The 2,753-nt window shown below is 66.2% G+C and overlaps 1 protein-coding gene across 1 annotated transcript in view; it reads left to right on the forward strand.

Moving 5' to 3' along the window:
• The first annotated feature begins 2,231 nt into the window (after positions 1-2,231).
• Positions 2,232-2,753, forward strand: part of LOC138165239 (ankyrin repeat domain-containing protein 13C-like) — a 76,607-nt gene continuing 76,085 nt past the window's right edge. Inside the window, exon 1 of the mRNA XM_069093360.1 lies at positions 2,232-2,655. Within this exon, the coding sequence (XP_068949461.1) occupies positions 2,247-2,655 (409 nt within the window). The 5' untranslated portion in view covers positions 2,232-2,246. The remainder of the gene's footprint in view (positions 2,656-2,753) is intronic.

A 2,753-nucleotide genomic window follows, 5' to 3' on the forward strand; every position in this document is an offset into this window, starting at 1 on the left:
ACCTAGCAGATGGAAGATTAAAAATTGCTCAGCAGACAGTGCTTAAGTTGCTTCTGAAGGGATTCTACCTTGGTAGAGGGGAAGAGAGCGAATATTCTAAGCATAAGGGACAGCCAATGCAAAGGCCCAAAGATGGGAGATGGGGTTCCACGGGTAACACTTCAAGTCCTCCACAACTTGGCACCAACCTTTCTCCCAGTCTTACCTCAAATGATGGATGAATGAATGAAATAGCTTTAAGAGCTCACTGCATATCAAGCATCATGCCAAGCACTAGGGATACAGTGCAAAAGGGAAGAATTTATAGTCCATAATAGGCACAGATGACACATATAGGGCAGTGGTGGTCAAGAGGGGTATTTTGGGGGGTGCATGGGGTGTTTGAGGACTAGCTCCTCTGGTTTGAGGGTTTGCTGAGCCCTTTTCAGAGCTGTTCATCCACCTTTGGTGTCTCACCTGTGGCTCCTAGAAGCTGCAGAAGGCAGTGGCCATACCCCAGTCAACTGTCTTGGCAGACAGGATAAACCAAGGTGAGGTAACCCATGGCCCTGAATGGGGGAGGTATCTACCCCAATCGTGTGAAGACTTCCCCCGGCAGAATGGGCAAATGAAAACAATCTGTTCTAATGGCCAAGAAGGTGGCAGAAGCAGTAGCTGTGGATCTATTAGAGCTTTGTGGGACATCCAAGACACCAAGGTCATCCGCTGAATCCAGGACCATCGGCAGCGGTCTTGACTTTTGTCTGGCCGCTAGATTTTGGTAACTCTGCAAGAGAAAGGCTGATGACTGCTTGCAACTCTGCCTCACTTAAATGCGATCCATGGATGACGTTCCCTATGATGTCATTGGTCCTCTTTGAGAATGAGAGACCAACAACAAATTTAGGCTTTGGACGTTAGAGGGACAGTGTGTAGTCAATGACCATTTGAGGCAGAACGTGGAGGACACGGGGGCGAATGATGAGAGAAGGATGGCTGGAACCAGGCCTGGAGGTCGCTGCCCAGTCACACGGAGGCCGGCCCCAATAACCACAGCCGGGCCTAGTCAGTTCGGGGGTGAATGGAGCAAGCCTTCGGAAGCCGCGGTGCCGAACTCATACTCCGGCCTCTCCGGGACACTGTCTTCGTCTGCTTTGACATCTCCCGACCCCACTGTTGCCCGGTCCTAGCGGGCAGGCAGCCCCTGCGGCCGGGAGGCCCGGGAGACTCCCGCTTCACGAAGGAGGCCGCAGCGGCGCCAGCGCACCGCACCCTACAGGGAGGCCTTCGGTGGGCCTCGGCGCACACCCAAGCGAGGAATGCCTGCTGCCCAGGGCGGCCCTCGTCCAAGCACCGCCCGGCTCGGCTCTGCCCGTCATCCTCCTGGGCGCCCCCCCAGGCAGGCCTAGCCCAGAAGCCTTCCAACGGAGGCTCCTCCCCCACGGGACGCCACGCCCCCTCACGTGTAGGCACCTCCACCAGCCCTCTCCGCCTTGGCACGTGGCCTGCCCGCTAAAAAGACTCGGACGGGAATCTCTAACGATCATGGAGAGGCGCTGGCCCACGGCTGGTGTTCCAAGGGGGCCCGAGGCCGCGCCTCCCAGGACTGACGTCATGTTCCCCGGCGCGAGGAGCGCAGCCGAAGCCGCGCGCCGAGCTGCCTTGACGTCACTTCCGGCCAGTGACGTCACATTCCGAGCCCGGGCGGCCCGGAGATGTAACACAGGCTCCGGGCCTCAGAGGAGGAGGAGGAGGGGGTGGGGCGGCGCGGCGCGGCGCCCCCACAGCATCCCGGCGGGCTCCGCTCAGGGCCGGAGCGCTAGAGGCCCTTCGGGCGGGACCCTCGGCACGTGCCCCGGGCCCGCGGCAGCGGAGAGCGCCTCGGCGGGGGGGCCGCCGGGCGGGCATGGGGCGAGGCCGGGCGGGCGCGGGGCCGCGCTCGTCTCGCGGTGTTTCCTGACCAGGCCGGGCTGGTCCCGCTCTCCTCCCCGCCTCCGTCGAGCTCTCGCGAGAGCAGCGGAGCAGGGCAAGATGGCCGTGGGCCGCCGCGGCCTGTGAGCCGAGCGGCGGGAGGCGAGGTTCGAGCTCCCCCCAGCGAGCCCAGGACGGGCTGCGGCGGCGGGACATGCGTGCGGGCCGGGCCCGGGGCCGCCGCGGGAGTGGATGCTGCGTCCCGCTGCCGCCCCGGCTGCTCTGAGCGCCCCCCGGAGTCCGCGGAGCCCGAGGCCGAGGCCGAGGCGGCGGCGGCGGCGGCGGCGGCGGCGGCGATGACCGGCGAGAAGATCCGCTCCCTGCGGAGGGACCCGAAGCCCTGCGGCAAGGAGGACGGCGACCTGCTGGAGCCGGGCGACGACGAGGCGGCCGCCGCCCCCGGGCCCTTCACGGCGGCGCGCGGGGCCGGGCCCGGAGGCGGCGGGGGCAAGGCCGGCCGGCAGGGGCCCCGCGGCGGCCACCCCCCGCACCCCGCGGCCCCGCAGCCCCGGCTGCCGCACAAGCCGCCGCCGCCCCCGGCCGGCCCCGGCTGCTGCTCGGTCTCCTCCGCGGCGGGCGCCGCCGCCTCCGAGTCCGGCCGGGGCCCCTCGCTCTACCCCGTGCACGAGTGCGTGTTCAAGGGCGACGTGAGGCGGCTCTCGTCCCTCATCCGGACGCACCACATCGGCCAGAAGGACCTTCACGGTGAGCGGGGGCGCCGCTGCGCGACCCCTCCTCCGGGGACCCTCCGCAGACACCCCTCCTTGGGGGACCCCCGCAGACACCCCCCCTCTCCTCCGGGG

Source organism: Petaurus breviceps, unplaced genomic scaffold (assembly GCF_028583685.1).
Source record: "Petaurus breviceps papuanus isolate PSGF00001 unplaced genomic scaffold, PetGlider_PUasm1.0 208, whole genome shotgun sequence".
NCBI classification, from domain to species: domain Eukaryota; kingdom Metazoa; phylum Chordata; class Mammalia; order Diprotodontia; family Petauridae; genus Petaurus; species Petaurus breviceps.